General features: G+C 43.7%; 1 protein-coding gene across 2 annotated transcripts in view; it reads left to right on the top strand.

Moving 5' to 3' along the window:
- Positions 1 to 17,371, top strand: part of SV2A (synaptic vesicle glycoprotein 2A) — a 197,602-nt gene that overhangs the window by 84,451 nt on the left and 95,780 nt on the right. For both annotated transcript variants that reach the window (XM_073639416.1, XM_073639418.1), the window contains exons 2-3: positions 2,672 to 3,506; positions 16,310 to 16,490. In XM_073639416.1, the coding sequence (XP_073495517.1) occupies positions 2,924 to 3,506; positions 16,310 to 16,490 (764 nt within the window). In that variant the 5' untranslated portion in view covers positions 2,672 to 2,923. The remainder of the gene's footprint in view (positions 1 to 2,671; positions 3,507 to 16,309; positions 16,491 to 17,371) is intronic.

Genomic DNA, 17,371 nt, shown 5'->3' with positions numbered 1-17,371 from the left:
TGGACTCATCCGGCGTCGATCCCGCACAAACCGCCCATTATACTGGGGATTCACGCTTCTATACCTGTTTTGAAATGAATGGGTAAATATACTGCGGCCAAATGTTCAGACGCCAACCAGGAGCCATCTGTACCTGCATCCTGTCCAGCCTTGGTTTCCTTCTCTTATAGTTATTATATATTTTTCTATGGAACTTTTTCTCTTTTTACATCTATAGTTGTAAAAAAATAAAAAATAAAAAAAATAAATTGACAAAATTTGGATCTTACACATGATCCCTCTTGGAGAATATACGTTTTATCAATGCTCCCCAGGGAAAAAAATACAAATTAGTTCCCCGCCAAAAGAAAGAAATCTGCCTCTTTAACCCCGTAGTGACCAATGGATGTCTTTTTACTGACCTGCAATATAAGAGACTAGAGTTCCCCGACAACTTGCTGCATCAGCCACGATCAGTGCTGGCACCGACTATGGACATTTAACCCCTTAGATTCTGCTGTCAATAGTGACTACAGAATCTAAATAGTTAACAGAGTGTGGGGGCTCCCTCTTTAACCTCATCGGCACCCTGAAATCTTGATTGTGTGGTCCTGATATTTGCCATGGCAGGTAACGGCCAAATAATGGCCTTAGAGTCTGCTGGTTATAGCGGCCTGTTCAAAAGTTATCAAAATTTAGGTGGTAAAAATAAACTTTTTGATTCTTGTCATGCCACTTTCCATTACTTCCTGAAAAGAACCAGAAGGGTTAATGAACGTATTTAAAGCAAGTTTAAATACGGTGAGGGGTGCGGTTTTTAAAATGATATCACTTTTGGGTGGTTTCCAACATATAGGACCCCCAAAGTCACTTCAAAACTGAATAGGTCCCTATAAAAATAATTTTTGTAAATTTCCTTGAAAAAAATGAAAAATTACTGCTACATTTTTAAACCTTCTAAAATGCTAACAAAATAAAACAACATTTTACGAATGGTGCTGATGTAAAGCCGACATGAGGGAAATGTCATTCATTAATGTTTTTGTGAGGTCTGACTATCTGGATTAAAGGGATAGTCATTCAAAGTTTGAAAATTGTAATTTTTAAAACATTTTTGTCAAATTTCTGATATTTTTTTAGAAATAAATCCAAAACATATCAACCTAAATTTACCATTATTATAAAGTATCATGTGTCACAAAAAAAAAAACAGTCTCAAAATCAATGGAATATGTTGAAGTGTTCTAGAGTTATTACTACATAAAGTGACACTGGTCAGATTTAAAAAAATTGGTCCGGTCACTAAGGGGTTAATGCTACTGATTGAATACAGCTTTCGGAGGAAGCTAGTAACCTTAGTCACGTTGCAAAGCGTGATTAAAGGGGCTTTCTGTTCGTTATTAAGTTACCAATGGGAATGATGAGAATACATATTCATAAAAGAAGCCAAACTCTGCTCCAGCTCTGCCGCTCCGGAAGTGATGACATCACGACCACCATTGACCTGACCGCTGGTGGTCAGGATGTCATTACTTCTAGCCTGGCAGAGACCACCGGTGCGGCTTCACTGAAGTGGGGGGTTAGCATGACTTCTTTTATTCTTTCATCAGGGAAGCTCGCATCGGTAACTTTTTAATAAAGGGAAACCTCTTTAAGGGTCGAATATTGATTTATAGGGTAGACACTAGAAAGGGTGTAAATCAATTTTCAGGACCAGGGAGGTAGCCCTGGGACCCACCTCCTATCTGCCAGAATCCGCGGCTCCTCTTTGAATTAGCTGACTTGGAGCAATGTCACAGACGAGTCATGCGCAACGATGACGTTGCATAAGGTCGGCTACTCAAAAGAGCTAGAGATGCCGTCAGGTGGTTCCCAGCAGCCGCATTCGCACCATCTTTAGTAATTATCTTCAATAGTTGGCAATAAAAACACAGCTTTCTTTTCCTCTGGATGACTGAGGCATAGCCCATACTTTCCTCAAGTAGACCTACATCAAAAGTCTCTCATTCAGTCAACTGGTACAGTACACTGCGCTGATGAGGGATAAGAACCTCAAAACAGATGTCTACGACTACGTACCTTTTTTTTTGGAGGAGAATCATTAAGCCAACTAGGGATCCCCACACTAGGAAAAACAGCACCCCTAAGACCTACATCAAAGGCCTCTCACCCAGCCAGCTGGTACACTACACTGCGCTGATGAGGGGAAAGAACCTCAAAACAGATGGCTACATGTGGGTATTTTTTATTTTTAGAGGAGAATTCCTATGCCAACTAGAGATCCTTACACTAGGAAAAACAGTATCCCTAAGACCTACATCAAAGTCCTCTCACCCTGCCAGCTAGTACACTACATTGCGCTGATGAGGGTTAAGAACCTCGAAACAGATGTCTACATGGGGGTATATTTTCTTTTTGGAGTAGAATTCCTGCACCAACTAGGGATCCGCACAATGAAAAACAGAACCCCCAAGACATACATGAAAGCGCTCTCACCCAGCCAAAGGGTACCCTACTGACAAAAGGAGAAACCCCGAAACAGTCTCTTCCTTATGAGTAATATATGTAGTCATCTTGCATGGCTCCTTGTCTTATAATACAGCTACCTCCAATAATTGCTTTCTTTCTTCTGGAGGAGAAAATTTGCATTCTTGTTCCTCATGTACTGATATGCTATATATTTATGTTTCAGGAGCTAAGAAATTTCCTTTCCCGGGATGTTACTTTGTGCAGAAGTATGAGGATTCACGTGACTCTCAACCTTTGAATATATACGGATTTTCCTACTCTTGGGATGCTCGTCTCTTCAGTCACAGTCTCTTAAGAGGAGCTGTCCACCCTGCCAAGTGCTGAAACCAATAAGGAGGTTGGAAAGTTCTGGAAGAAAAATATAGATAGTTTTGACGTTTTCCTAATAGGCTAGAAAGGCTTTAAATCAGTCACAATGGATGACTCGTTCAGAGATCGGACTGCTTTTATACGAGGGGCCAAAGACATTGCTAAGGAGGTTAAAAGACATGCGACCAAGAAGGTCGGAAAAGGCGTAGACAGGATGCAAGATGAGTACACGAAACGCTCCTACACTAGGTTTGAAGAAGACGATGATGACGATTATCAACCGCAGGATGGCTACTACCGCGGCGACACAATAAATGACGACGAAGGGGGCTCCAGTGATGCCACTGAAGGCCATGATGAGGACGACGAGATCTATGAAGGGGAGTATCAAGGAATCCCCCGGGCAGACTCCATGAAAGGAGACAACCTCATCGACAACCAGCAACTTGTAACGGAGTTTAAAGACTTTGAAGATCTAGAAGGTCAGAAAAAGAAGGACAAGGAAGAGCTGGCCCAACAGTATGAGATGATCCTTCAAGAATGCGGACATGGAAAATTTCAGTGGAGTCTCTATTTTGTTCTCGGACTCGCTCTCATGGCCGACGGGGTAGAAATTTTTGTAGTCGGGTTCGTCTTGCCAAGTGCAGAGAAGGACATGTGTTTGTCAGACTCAAACAAAGGCATGCTGGGTAAGTCACTTCTTCTGATGCTGCTTGGTCCATTATACAGCACTGGTAATGGGGGAAATGTATCAATACTGTTGTAAGATGCACAGGAAAAAGTCTATAACACCCAGTTTTTAGGAAACCTCAGATGTCCCCAAAGGGCCACCGTATAAGGGCATATTAATGGTCATTGAGGAATTAAACTATTTTAGGTGAGGCAGTTTGCAAAGTAGAACATATAGAAGTCATTTTAAAGGTTATAATGTTGATGTAAGTCCTGTTAAATGAAACCCTCAAAATTCCAAAAATCAAACAAAATGGATTTTATTCCTGCTTTGTGTTTAAGGGGTGCCTTAACAATAAGTGTCTTCCTGCTGGATCGCAGTGATCGGCTGTAATCTGTCAGGAAAGCTGTTTAGTTTCCCTGCAGTGCCACCGGAGGGGAATATTAATATTACACAGATCCCACTTATATTAATAAATTGTCTGGGTAATCCAGGACCGGACAGGTCATCCACAGCGAGAGACGCTCTTTCTAAACACTTTCCATTCTGGTCAAGAGATGAAGATCCCAAATAAAGGAAGACAAATTATTAAATGGGTAATCAATTATTAATGCTGCTTAAAATAAAAATATATATATATACAGTTGTGCTCAAAAGTTTACATACCCCCGCAGAATGTTTCCTTTCTTGGCCTTGTTTCAGAGAATATGAATGATAACAAAAAACTTTTTCTCCACTCATGGTTATTGGTTGGGTGAAGCCATTTATTGTCAAACTACTGTGTTTTCTCTTTTTAAATCTTAATGACAACTAAAAACATCCAAATGACCCTAATCAAAAGTTCACAGACCCCAGTTCTTAATACTGTGTATTGCCACCTCTAACGTCAATGACAGCTTGAAGTCTTTTGTGGTAGTTGTGGATGGCAAAAAGCCTCCAGTTCCTGTAAATTCCTGGGCTGTCTAGCATGAACTGCGCGCTTGAGATCTCCCCAGAGTTGCTCAATGATATTGAGGTCAGGAGACTGAGATGGCCACTCCAGAACCTTCACTTTGTTCTGCTATAGCCAATGACAGGTCGACTTGGCCTCGTGTTTTGGATCGTTGTCATGTTGGTACATCCAAGTACGTCCCATGCGCTGCTTCCGGGCTGATGAGTGCAAATTTGCCTCCAGTATTTGTTGATAACGTGCTGCATTCATCTTTCCTTCAACTTTTACCAAGTTTCCTGAGCCTTTGTAGCTCACACATCCCCAAAACATCAGCGATCCACCTCAATGCTTTACTGTAGGAATGGTGTTCCTTTCATCATAGGCCTTGTTGGCCTCTCTCCAAATGTAACGTTTATGGTTGTGGCCAAAAAGTTCAATTTTGGTCTCATCACTCCAAATTACCTTGTTCCAGAAGTTTTGAGGCTTGTCTCTGTGCTGTTTGGCATATTGTAGGCGAGATACTTTGTGGCATTTACGCAGTATTGGCTTTCTTCTGGTGACTCGACCATGCAGCCCATTTTTCTTCAAGTGCCTCCTTATTGTACATCTTGAAACAGCCACACCGCTAGTTTTCAAAGAGTCCTGAATTTCAGCTGATGTTATTTGTGGGTTTTTCTTTGCATCCCGAACAATTTTCCTGGCAATTGTGGCCGAAATTTTTGTTGGTCTACCTGACCGTAGTTTGGTTTTTACAGATCCCCTGATTTTCCATTTGTTAATCACAGTTTGAACGCTGTTGATTGGCATTATCAATTCCTTGGATATTTTTTTGTATCCCTTTCCTGTGTTATACAGTTCAACTACCTTTTCCCGTAGATCCGTTGACAATTTTTTTGCTCTCCCCATGACTCACAATCCAGAAACGTCAGTGGCTGGATGAAAGATGCAAGAGTCTGTCTGGATCCCAGAAACTCACTAAGCTTTTATGCACACACACTGGTTACAAGCAAACAGGTCACAGGTGAGGATGTTACCTTTAGTAGTCATTCAAACCCATTTGTGTCAAATTCTGTGCATGTTATCAGGCCAAAATCACCAGGGTATGTGAACTTTTGAGCAGGGTCATTTGGATGTTTTTGGTTGTCATAAAGATTTAAAAAGAGAAAACACAGTAGTTTGACAATAAATGGCTTCACCCAACCAATAACCATGAGTGGAGAAAAAGTTTTTTTGTTATTATTCATATTCTCTGAAACTTGGACAAGAAAGGAAAAATTCTGCCGGGGTATGTAAACTTTTGAGCATAACTGTATATACATACAGGTGCATCTTACTAAATTAAAATATCATCAAACAGTTAATTTATTTCAGTTCTTCAATACAAAAAGTGAAACGCATATATTATATAGAGTCATTACAAACAGAGGGATCTATTTCACGTGATTATTTCTGTTAATGTTGATGATTATGGCTTACAGCCAATGAAAACACAAAAGTCTTTATCTCAGTAAATTAGAAAACTTTATAACACCAGTTTGAAAAATGTTTTTAAAATTCAAAATGTTGTCCTCCTGAAATGTCTGTTCAGTAAATGCACTCAATAATCTCAGTAAATTAAAATAATTAACAAAAACACCTGCAAAGGCTTCCTAATAGTTTAAAAAGGTCCATTAGTCGGTTTCAGTAGGCTCCACAATCATGGGGAAGACTGCTGACTTGACAGATGTCCAGAAGGCAGTCATTGACACACTCCACAAGGTCCCAGAGTCTGGAGGAAGAGTGGAGAGGCCACAATCCAAGCTGCTGGAGGTCTCGTGTGAAGTTCCCACAATCAGTGATGGTTTGGGGAGCCATGTCATCTGCTGGTGTAGGTCCACTGTGTTTTATCAAGACCAAAGTCAGCACCGCCGTCTACCAGGACATTTTACAGCACTTCATGCTTCCCTCTGCCAACAAGCTTTTTGGAGAAGGAAATGTCATTCTCCAGCAGGACTTGGCCCCTGTCCACACTGCCAAAAGTACCAATACCTGGTTTACACACAACAGTATAACTGTGCTTGATTGGCAGCAAACTCGCCTGACCTTTACCCCATAGAGAATGTATTATAGAGAATCTATGGGATATTGTCAAGAGGAAGATGAGAGACACCAGATCCAACAATCCAGACGAGCTGAAGGCTGCTATCAAAGCCACCTGGGCTTCCATAACACCTCAGCAGTGCCACAGGCTGATCGCCTCCATGCCACATTGCCGCATTGATGCAGTAATTGATGCAAAAGGAGCCTCGACCAAGTATTGAGGGCATTTACTGAACAGACATTTCAGTAGGAGAACATTTTGAATTTTAAAAACATTTTCCAAGTTGTTGTTATAAAGTATTCTAATTTACTGAGATAATGACTTTTGTGTTTTCATTGGCTGTAAGCCATAATCATCAACATTAACAGAAATAAACACTTGAAATAGATCCCTCTGTTTGTAATGACTCTATATAATAGATCCCTCTGTGTGTAATGACTCTATATAATAGATCCCTCTGTGTGTAATGACTCTATATAATAGATCACTCTGTGTGTAATGACTCTATATAATATAGGAGTTTCACTTTTTGTATTGAAGAACTGAAATAAATTAACTTTTTGATGATATTCTAATTTAGTGAGATGCACCTGTGTGTGTGTGTGTGTGTGTGTGTGTATATATATATATATATATACAGACCAAAAGTTTGGACACACGTTCTCATTTAAAGATTTTTCATTATTTTCATGTAAAGAAGCAGCTAAGTAAAGAAAAATGAGTGGCCATCATTACTTTAAGAAATGAAGGTCAGTCAGTCCGAAAAATTGGGAAAACTTTGAATGTGTCCCCAAGTGCAGTTGCAAAAACCATCAAGCGCTACAAAGAAACTGACTCACATGAGGACCGCCCCAGGAAAGGAAGACCAAGAGTCACTTCTGCTTCTGAGGATAAGTTTATCCGAGTCACCAGCCTCAGAAATCGCAGGTTAACAGCAGCTCAGATTAGAGACCAGGTCAATGCCACACAGAGTTCTAGCAGCAGACACATCTGTACAACAACTGTTAAGAGGAGACTTTGTGCAGCAGGCCTTCATGGTAAAATAGCTGCTAGGAAACCACTGCTAAGGACAGGCAACAAGCAGAAGAGACTTGTTTTGGCTAAAGAACACAAGGAATGGACATTAGACCAGTGGAAATCTGTGCTTTGGTCTGATGAGTCCAAATTTGAGATCTTTGGTTCCAACCACCGTGTCTTTGTGCGATGCAGAAAAGGTGAACGGATGGACTCTACATGCCTGGTTCCCACCGTGAAGCATGGAGGAGGAGGTGTGATGGTGTGGGGGTGCTTTGCTGGTGACACTGTTGGGGATTTATTCAAGATTGAAGGCATACTGAACCAGCATGGCTACCACAGCATCTTGCAGCGGCATGCTATTCCATCCGGTTTGCGTTTAGTTGGACCATCATTTATTTTTCAACAGGACAATGACCCCAAACACACCTCCAGGCTGTGTAAGGGCTATTTGACCAAGCAGGAGAGTGATGGGGTGCTACGCCAGATGACCTGGCCTCCACAGTCACCAGACCTGAACCCAATCGAGATGGTTTGGGGTGAGCTGGACCGCAGAGTGAAGGCAAAAGGGCCAACAAGTGCTAAGCATCTCTGGGAACTCCTTCAAGATTGTTGGAAGACCATTTCCGGTGACTACCTCTTGAAGCTCATCAAGAAAATGCCAAGAGTGTGCAAAGCAGTCATCAAAGCAAAAGGTGGCTACTTTGAAGAACCTAGAATATAAGACATATTTTCAGTTGTTTCACACTTTTTTGTTAAGTATATAATTCCACATGTGTTAATTCATAGTTTTGATGCCTTCAGTGTGAATATACAATTTTCATAGTCATGAAAATACAGGAAAATCTTTAAATGAGAGGGTGCGTCCAAACTTTTGGTCTGTACTGTACCTGGTGTGTCTAAGAGGGCGTCGCCGGTTATATATATATATATATATATATATATATATATATATATATATATATATATATATACAAACCAGAGAAACCTGACCAGCACCTCCTAGTGTGAGCTGGTGCCAGCTGCCGTAACTATAAAATATATCAAAAGAATGCAGCAGCACTCCATATGGCCAAGAAACGTCTTAACAATGAAAATGATGAAAATATTAGATCTAAACTGTTTTGCTCAGCAACAAGTACTTACAAAAAATGAAGGGTTTTAGCGCATAAATTGGCCAGTTCATGTGTGCCCATCAACCATGGCAAGGTAACCTCCCCCTGATGGGTAACTACTCTGCCTAACATGCCACTTTTGGGCTATAAGCCTACAACTAAACGGACAAACATGTCTTCTTCTGGGCTAAAAACACCTACATTTAAAGGGCAAGCAGAGCTGTTTATACAACACCTGCTGGTATATATATATATATATTTTATGCAGCACCCTACAACCCATTTAACTCACTATTTTGATATTTACAAATGGGTTTTCTGAACTGCGCAGCCCCTTTAAATCACATATAAAACAGACTCGTTCTCTACCTCCAGTAGGTAATCTGATGGGGACAGAAGCATAAAACATAAATCATCATTGCCGGTAATGAGGCTGAATTCCCCCAGCGCCACTTCTACCAGAGTCTCCTTCAAACGACCTTCAGATCCTTCCAGGGAGATCTTCAAATTTGAGCTCCCCGGAGGGGGAAATCCATTGATCCGTCAGAAATCTCCATTACCAACAAGTTTCTTCATTGATTTTTTTTTTTTTACTGGGGATGTTCTAATATCTTTCTGCAGAGCAGACATCCATAAACCCCTCCCCCTATATCTCAGCACAGGTTTCAGGTCGTATGCAGTGACACTGGCAGATACATAAGGGAGGTGGTGAGAAGTCTCTTTTCTCGCAGCTCACTGATATATTGGTTACGGTGGCGTCACTCAGCACAATGTACGAGCCCGGGCTGAGAATCAAAGGATGAAACCGGCTTTGATGTGAGCTCGGCATTAATTGATTTAAAAAATAAATCATTATTTTTTAAAGCAGTTCTCCAGGAATAGAGAATCCAGGCAGCTTCATTTCAGAAACAGTGCCCCCGCAGGCAATGGGTTGTGTACAGTATTGCACTTCAGCTCACTACAGCCCCAGTCACCGTCTACAGAAGACGTGGTCACACACGCTCACTACCAGTCACCGTCTACAGAAGACGTGGTCACACACGCTCACTACCAGTCAATGTCTATAGGAGAGGTGGTCGCACACACTCACTACCAGTCAATGTCTATTGGAGAGGTGGTCGCACACGCTCACTACCAGTCACCGTCTACAGAAGACGTGGTCACACACGCTCACTACCAGTCACCGTCTACAGAAGACGTGGTCACACACGCTCACTACCAGTCAATGTCTATAGGAGAGGTGGTCGCACACACTCACTACCAGTCACCGTCTATAGGAGAGGTGGTCACACACGCTCACTACCAGTCACCGTCTATAGGAGAGGTGGTCGCACACACTCACTACCAGTCAATGTCTATAGGAGAGGTGGTCGCACACGCTCACTACCAGTCAATGTCTATAGGAGAGGTGGTCGCACACGCTCACTACCAGTCACCGTCTATAGGAGAGGTGGTCTCACACACTCACTACCAGTCAATGTCTATAGGAGAGGTGGTCGCACACGCTCACTACCAGTCAATGTCTATAGGAGAGGTGGTCGCATACGCTCACTACCAGTCAATGTCTATAGGAGAGGTGGTCGCACACGCTCACTACCAGTCAATGTCTATACGAGAGGTGGTCGCAAACGCTCACTACCAGTCAATGTCTATACGAGAGGTGGTCGCAAACGCTCACTACCAGTCAATGTCTATAGGAGAGCTGGTCGCACACGCTCACTACCAGTCAATGTCTATAGGAGAGGTGGTCGCACACGCTCACTGCCAGTCAATGTCTATAGGAGAGGTGGTCGCACACGCTCACTGCCAGTCAATGTCTATAGGAGAGGTGGTCTCACACACTCACTACCAGTCAATGTCTATAGGAGAGGTGGTCGCACACGCTCACTACCAGTCAATGTCTATAGGAGAGGTGGTCGCACACGCTCACTACCAGTCAATGTCTATAGGAGAGCTGGTCGCACACGCTCACTGCCAGTCAATGTCTATAGGAGAGCTGGTCGCACACGCTCACTACCAGTCAATGTCTATAGGAGAGCTGGTCGCACACGCTCACTACCAGTCAATGTCTATAGGAGAGCTGGTCGCACACGCTCACTGCCAGTCAATGTCTATAGGAGAGGTGGTCGCACACGCTCACTACCAGTCAATGTCTATACGAGAGGTGGTCGCAAACGCTCACTACCAGTCAATGTCTATACGAGAGGTGGTCGCAAACGCTCACTACCAGTCAATGTCTATAGGAGAGCTGGTCGCACACGCTCACTACCAGTCAATGTCTATAGGAGAGGTGGTCGCACACGCTCACTGCCAGTCAATGTCTATAGGAGAGGTGGTCGCACACGCTCACTACCAGTCAATGTCTATAGGAGAGGTGGTCTCACACACTCACTACCAGTCAATGTCTATAGGAGAGGTGGTCGCACACGCTCACTACCAGTCAATGTCTATAGGAGAGATGGTCGCACACGCTCACTACCAGTCAATGTCTATAGGAGAGCTGGTCGCACACGCTCACTGCCAGTCAATGTCTATAGGAGAGCTGGTCGCACACGCTCACTACCAGTCAATGTCTATAGGAGAGCTGGTCGCACACGCTCACTACCAGTCAATGTCTATAGGAGAGCTGGTCGCACACGCTCACTGCCAGTCAATGTCTATAGGAGAGCTGGTCGCACACGCTCACTACCAGTCAATGTCTATAGGAGAGGTGGTCGCACACGCTCACTACCAGTCAATGTCTATAGGAGAGGTGGTCGCACACGCTAACTACCAGTCAATGTCTATAGGAGAGGTGGTCGCACACGCTCACTACCAGTCAATGTCTATAGGAGAGGTGGTCGCACACGCTCACTACCAGTCAATGTCTATAGGAGAGCTGGTCGCACACGCTCACTACCAGTCAATGTCTATAGGAGAGCTGGTCGCACACGCTCACTGCCAGTCAATGTCTATAGGAGAGGTGGTCGCACACGCTCACTACCAGTCAATGTCTATAGGAGAGGTGGTAGCACACGTTCACTACCAGTCAATGTCTATAGGAGAGGAGGTCGCACACGGTCACTACCGCTCCAGTCACTGTCTATAGGAGAGGAGGTCGCACATGGTCACAACCGCTCCAGTCACAGTCTATAAGAGAGGAGGTCACTGGAGAGGTCAAGCTGGATAAAATGGTAGCGAATGCTTAGCTTTTCAAGGTCTGTGTTAGTTGTCAGTGAATAGTCACAATGTTATTTGCATCTAGAGACTGCACAGCTAAAGATTTGCTACAATTGTAGACTTCAGACTATTTATTTTATGGGAGCAAACTTTTAGGACTTGAGATAAATGTAGTCTGCTGCTCTATTCAGCTCAGGAGAAGATTTTCTAAATTACAGCTGTAAAATATATAATTTCTATAAAGGTATTGATGGAAACAAGAAGTCTATTCGCTGAAAGAAAGCATAGACCTTGAAAATGCTATACTAGGGATCTCATTACATTAAATTATGGCATTAAGCCACATATTTATCTAACGTCAGCCCTACCCCAACCTTTAATGGCTGCTGACAGATAACAATAGCTTCAATGTTAGTATACACAACAAATAAATGGTATCTTACATGCAATGAATACGACACGTTTCGTCGATAGTGGCGGGTGTTCACAGCTGCTGACTGCGTCTCTGAGTGAACACAAGAACCCCTTGAACCCAAATACATTGCTTTTTTCGTTCTAAAGGACGAGTATTTTCCCTGGCAATAGCCAATTCGGAGCCTTTTTCCTGCCCGCCCGCTTTAAAAGTCAGCTCAGCCGGGAGCGTGTCCAACAGCTTGGAAAGTTACCGCCGGCTGTGGGCAAGAACAAATCCATCCATACACCCACACAGAAATCTAAGCGACGAGCGAATGCAAAGGAACCTCTGCAAATCGGATGGACGTGGAGCAGCGAGAGTGAAAATGACTGATCCGGAGAAAGTAGGTCATCATCTATAGGATGCCTCAGCACAATGCCGCCTGCTCGCTGGAGCATCGCCTGCCGCCATGCTCTCCTCAAATCATCAAGTCACGATTTTCTCCTACATTCCATTCCATAAGATGGCGCAACCAACCGGGGGAGAGGAGCGCGGAGGTTGTGGTGCTCGTTACATAGAGGTGAACCTATCTGCTCCCCGTCTCCCCAGTCACATACAGCCCTATCTCTTCTAACACTCTCTTACCCTGAAATCCTCTGTTCTGCTCGGGGGCCCTGCTCCTTCCACTGAACGTCTGAGACTTCACACTTGTCTCCTCATATCAGGCCTCAGAAGCATTAATAATCAGCATGAGTGGACAGGTCGGCGGTGCCTGAGGGATCCGGAATGCCATGCCGCAGCAGCACAGAGTATTTCAGGAGAGGTTCTTTAGGCACTGGCTCATGTTCACTGGCAGCCGGACCTGCCATGGGTGTCTGTGGGGTATACTAGGCCCCTCCTCATGAGGGCCACAAAAGTGTAGACTGCCCTACTGCGGCCGCCATTGAGGACTCGACTGGATGCTGGACCAGATCAGTGCAGATCTTTTAGCTCAGGTTAAATATCCTCTCATGAAATACTCTGTGCTGCTGAGTTACTTCAATGTGGCGTAATTGCCCTTTTAATAATCTGATCCTTCAGGCACCCCTAAAAGTTACACCTCTGCTTTGCTCTATTCTCCTACTCATATCATGAAAGTGTCCCTGTCATGTGCTGCATGGCATCCATCCATTCTCTCCCAAAATACTCTGTGCTGCTGATATATTGTATTTACTGGCATCTATATGTGCATAAACTCTCGTCCTCACATAATGATATTGCTTTGAGTCATAGCTACACTTTCAGTCACCCGAGTAAAACATTCAGTTTCCTCTCTGTGGCCAAGAAAGAGGGGCTTATTGCTCCACTTGCCCCCATTATCATTATTGCTGAGCTGTGAAGTCCTCTCGCTATCCAGATTCTCTACAAAGCGGCTGCTGCATTCCCTGCCTCGGCTTTTATACAGACTACGATAGTCCCTCCTGATTGGCTACACTATACCATGTGATGGGATAGCTGGAAGGAATTATCGGTAAGCTCGCTCGGTCGTTCCTGAGGTCATGTGAGCCTTCTCTTGCTGATGCAATCTTCTGCTTTGGGCATTTTTCAGCAATTTGTGCAAAGCACATTGTAAAACTGTCAATTTTTGGAATTTGGTAAATTTCATAAAATTCCACAGGAATTCAATTTGCATCAAATCGATTTGCTCATCTCTAGTAGTGATGTTACTTGGCAGCCATTATACGAATTGGCATTTTGTGATGCACACTTTTTCCCTCCTTTTGTCACAATAAAAGCTGCGTACCAACATTAACTGCATATTAATCGTGTCAAGAAGGATGTAAACACGAGCTGCAAAGGAGAGGAGGAAAGTCAGCGTGCAGACAGAGTGCAGTCACGACGCCGGCTACCTGCGCACTTATTAACGCCCTCAGTAATTAGAGCGATCAGGCAGGAGCTGGGATTGTTTCTAAATCAGCTCCTTCAGACCTGATGACTGGGTGCGTCTGTCATCTGCATCCTGTCACTGACACAGGCTGGGGAGACAGAATGATTACTGTGTTTGCCATGGAGATGAAGTTTGAAAGGGCTGAAAAAGAGCTATGCAGAGCGCTATCCAGCCCGCCTGCGCTCCGTTAGGGCTCATTATCTCTGTAAATTGCTAGCTTCAGAAAGGAGACTGATCGATTGATGGGCTGTGAAATTTGTGCAGAGCCTAGAAAGCTGTATGTACCTGCAGATCGACTGAGGCCGAAAATTGTGCGTGTATAGCAGCATACATAACAGATCCTGTGCTGGTCTGGAGATATAACCAGTACTGTACTCCAGAGCTGCGCTCACTATTCTGCTGTTGCAGTCACTGTGTACATACATTACATTACTGATCCTGAGTTACATCCTGTATTATACCCCAGAGCTGCACTCACTATTCTGCTGGTGTAGTCACTGTGTACATACATTACATTACTGATCCTGAGTTACATCCTGTATTATACTCCAGAGCTGCACTCACTATTCTGCTGGTGCAGTCACTGTGTACATACATTACATTACTTATCCTGTACTGATCCTGAGTTACCTCCTGTATTGTACTCCAGAGCTGCGCTCAATATTCTGCTGGTGCGGTCGTTGTGTACATACATTACATTGCTTATCCTGTATTATACCCCAGAGCTGTACTCCTTATATAGACATATCACCTCCTATATATACCCATACACCCCAAGGTAGAAATATTACCTCTGCACAGTCTTTCATCACCTCAATTTTGACCATTACACCCATCCTGTTTCATACCATACCCAATTGGTTTGTCCATGCCCCCGCTTCCCTAAATCCATGGCACATCTAAGAGTTCATACTGCCCGCAGCAGAATTAATCCCACGTAGTGATGAGCGAGCATGCTCATTACTCAAGATTTACGAGCATGATCAGGTGTTTTCCGAGTATCTTCTGCGTGCTCGGGTGTTATGTTTTAGTCATTCCGTGCTCATGATTTGCGACTGTTTGACAGCTTTAATACGTATGAGGAATGCCTGTTTCTTAGACATTCCTCACATGTATTAAAGCTGTCAAACAGTCGCAAATCATGAGCACGGAGTGACTAAAACATATTAACTGAGCACGCTGAAGATACTCGGCGAGCATCCGAGCATGCTCGCTGAAAGGGTTAACAGAACATACTCTCTCATCACTAATCCCGTCCTCCGCTGCTGACTCAGAAGGCCCCAGCTGCTTATTAGAGTCCCTGGAAACCCTCCCCTGACAGCAAAGCGGACAGGAATGGCAATGTAAGACGCCTCTGTCATGGATTGAGTTAATAGTGCGCCATCCAGTTTCCAGCCCTACGAGCATTCGTCTTGTGATTTCCCCTCCTGATTACATATTTATGTGGAAATCCTCTAGTGGATTTTAAGTTTGGAAGCAAATATTTGACGTTAAATAATATTTGCATGTTTTATTTATCTGAGATTTTAATTTTAAGGAAGTGCGTGAATAAAACATGACAGTAGATTTACCACGGCTTTATGAAAAGAGCAATATGGTTGATATGTTATAGTAGTGTGGGCGCTGGTCCAAAAGGCTTCATTATGGATGCCTCACTACCTCCTAATTATCATCATCAGATCATGGGTGGTCCCATGGGGTCTGTGGTGGAACGTGGCAGCAAGTGTTTAACCTCCCTATAGCGCCACCACAGGGGAGAGGAATAATTACACAGCACCCAACTGAAATCAGCCTGTCCATGTAATGCACAGACACGCTGGGTCCTCCATGGTGCGAGATACTCTTTATAGGTGGCAAATAGGTAAGGAGATTGAGAACTGCCAATACTTAGAGGGTTGGACAGCTCCTTCCACAGTGGCCAATTTTCGCTTTTTAGTAGCCCCTCAGAAACTGTTTTCTTCCTCTCCCTCCTCCAAAAGCCGCAACATTTTATTTTCTCCATCGACATAGCCGTATGAGAACTTGTTTTTTTGTGGGACGAGTTGTAGTTTAAACACGACACATTTTCCAATATTTCGGGTCAGTAACCCGACATCTATGAACATTTGCCGTCAGGTTTGGATCAGGGACCGAAAATGTGTAGCCATATTGGGGTGTGATACAGAGTAGGATTAATGTGTCCTCTCCATGATTTCTCTGCAGGTCTCATTGTGTATCTCGGTATGATGGTGGGAGCATTCTTGTGGGGAGGAATGGCGGACCGGATCGGTAGAAAACAGTGCCTACTCATCTCCCTCTCTGTTAATAGCGTCTTCGCCTTTTTCTCTTCATTTGTTCAAGGCTATGGGACCTTCTTGTTCTGCAGACTTCTGTCCGGTGTGGGGTAAGACGATATCCTCTATCCATCATCTAATCTTACTAGGCCCACCACTAAGATTGATTCTGGTGGCCCACACATCAGCTATAGTGAAGGAAATAATTATTTGATCCCTTGCTGTTTTTGTAAGTTCGCCCACTGACAAAGACATGAACAGTCTATGATTTTAAGGGTAGGTTCATTTTAACATTGAGAGATAAAATATCCCCAAAAAATCAAGACAATCACATTGTATAAATTAGATACATTTATTTGCATTTTGCAGTGAGAAATAAGTAGTTGATCCTTCTGGCAAACAACACTTAATACTTGGTGGCAAAACCCTTGTTGGCAAGCCCAGCAGTCAGACGTTTTTTGTAGTTGATGATGAGGTTTGCGCACATGTCAGGAGGAATTTCGGTCCACTCCTCTTTGCAGATCATCTCTAAATCATTAAGATTTTGAGGTTGTCGCTTGGCAACTCGGAGCTTCAACTCCCTCCATAAGTTTTCTATGATATTAAGGTCTGTAGACCGGCTAGGCCACTCCATGACCTTAATGTGCTTCTTTTTGAGCCATTCCTTTGTTGCTTTGGCTGTATGTTTTGGGGCATTGTCTTGCTGGAAGACGCAGCCATGACCCATTTTTAATGTCCTGGCGGAAGGAAGGAGGTTGTCGCTCAGGATTTTACAGTACATGGCTCCATCCATTCTCCCATTGATGCGGTGAAGTAGTCCTGTGCCCTTAACAGAGAAACACCCCCTAAACATAATGCTTCCACCTCAATGTTTGACAGTGGGGATGGTGTTCTTTGGGTCATAGGCAGCATTTCTCTTCCTCCAAACACGGCAAGTTGAGTTAATGCCAAAGAGCTCAATTTTTGTCTCATCTGACCACAGCACCGTCTC

This window comes from Phyllobates terribilis, unplaced genomic scaffold, assembly GCF_046119375.1.
Source record: "Phyllobates terribilis strain yellow unplaced genomic scaffold, ASM4611937v1 Scaffold_7__3_contigs__length_470593459, whole genome shotgun sequence".
Classification (NCBI taxonomy): domain Eukaryota; kingdom Metazoa; phylum Chordata; class Amphibia; order Anura; family Dendrobatidae; genus Phyllobates; species Phyllobates terribilis.
The sequence above is the reverse complement of the archived record's forward strand: the minus strand, read 5'-3'. Positions and strand labels throughout refer to the sequence as shown.